This window comes from Gregarina niphandrodes (assembly GCF_000223845.1).
Source record: "Gregarina niphandrodes unplaced genomic scaffold scaffold00007, whole genome shotgun sequence".
Lineage (NCBI taxonomy): Eukaryota > Apicomplexa > Conoidasida > Eugregarinorida > Gregarinidae > Gregarina > Gregarina niphandrodes.
The window spans coordinates 1-1,654 of record NW_011645778.1 but is presented as its reverse complement, the minus strand read 5'-3'; the positions used below and the strand labels follow the sequence as shown (position 1 = coordinate 1,654).

General features: G+C 52.3%; 1 protein-coding gene across 1 annotated transcript; it reads right to left on the bottom strand.

Moving 5' to 3' along the window:
- Positions 1-955: 955 nt before the first annotated feature.
- GNI_049030 (putative transmembrane protein) lies at positions 956-1,247 on the bottom strand (the record flags this gene model as incomplete). The annotated part of the gene is made up of 1 exon (XM_011131355.1): positions 956-1,247. A coding segment is annotated over one exon (292 nt), but the record flags the coding sequence as incomplete, so codon positions are not given.
- Positions 1,248-1,654: the final 407 nt, after the last annotated feature.

Here is a 1,654-nt window from a genome sequence, read left to right as displayed (position 1 = left end):
GGGTAGCGGAAGATTGGCTTAAAGGGGTAAGGCGACGCCCGGGAATTGTTGGGAAGAAGGGCACAAAATGTGGAAAAATGGAGGCGAGAGCTAGAGAGACCGGAGGAGGGATTATTGGAGAAACGGAGGCTAGATTTGCTGAACAGGCTGGGGAAACGAATGCTAAGGTCGATTGAAGAATTCAACCGGCTGTTAGAGTTCGAAAGCCGGCTTTTCTCTCATAGTGGTGGGCGCCTTTTGTGTGTTCCAACTGGTGCGGTGGGCAGGCGTGAAAGAAGTGATGCGGGTCCAGGTGAAAGAAGTGGTCCAGAAGAATGAATGGCGAGTGACGAGGGAGGAATGGTGTGGCTTATGTACGTGCTGGGAAGAGGAAGGGAGATTTTACAGAGGGGGTATCAGATGGATGTTGGGTATCAGATAGATATTGGGGGCGGTTGGTGAAAGAGGGCTGCTGAAAGGCGAAAAGGTGAAGTGCACTGGGGAGGAACATCTGCTGTTGGAACAAGGAGTACAACAGACAGTGCCAACACTCAGTATCACAGCCCGCTATCACGTACGTGCGCAAGCAAGGGGGTTGAAACCTGCACGGGACACCCACCCCGATAGGACGCTGTTGGTCATTTATCCTTCACTGCCGAAGTAAATTGTCGCTTGTATCGGTTCGCGGCGCGCAAAAAATCACAGCCGGGACGGGTATGTGGAAGACCAACTCCGGCGACGTGTGAGCATGCCTGGTAACCATGATCGGATCAGGTTCGAGGGGCTTCGTATCAGATCACGCAAAATGGATAATGGAGAACACTTGTCACCAGAACGTCCGAAACCTGCAAACGACGTCGAAGAGGCTTGCGCGAAAACAGTTCAACACGAAGACAAGCCAGTCAGTTCAGAACGACGAAGATGACATGGAGGGGAACCCGAAGACAAGGTAAGTAAAAAAGGACAAAAGAGAAACCAAGACCGATGTCGGTGTCGAAAAAGGTGAAGTGACGGAGAAAGAGCCGGATGGTGAGCTGGAGGGGCTGGATGATGGTGAGATCAAGGAGGATGATGACCAAATATCTCAGGTCGAAGTAGCTGGGGTCCGAAGGGACGTAGAGTTGTGCACCAAGAGGGGCTATTGCCGGAGACCCAGGCTTCGTTGGAGATTGCCAAACAGCTTGACGAACTCTTGACTGCTCCCAAGCCGATTCATGTAGCGAACTCGTACTGGACCCGTTGGTGTTGATTTTGTACTGCTGGAACATCCTGCGTTGATAATTGACAGGAGGACTTGAGGATAGGCGGGGAAGTATGTTCCCTTCACAGTTTTCCTCATCCACCAAGATATCTATGACACACACACTGCTCTGTGTCCGAACGCGTATTCCACCAGTTGCTAAAGCCTCGCGAGTGTTGCCGGCCAACGCCAATCGGAATAATCGGATCTGCTCGGTAGGGTCTCGCTCGTCCCGTATCGATTTGTCTTCGCCGGATCTCGCTGAGTCGGTGAGATCGATGGGTCGGGTCAGGTCGGGTTCGGCTGGTTTCCGTTCCAGCAACCTCAGGGTCACTTTCTTTGGCGCGTGAACTGGACCTCATGGCTTGCCACCACATTTAGTTTCCAGACATCACTTGTTCGCACCACCTCCACTACCGTAATAAAAACGCTCTC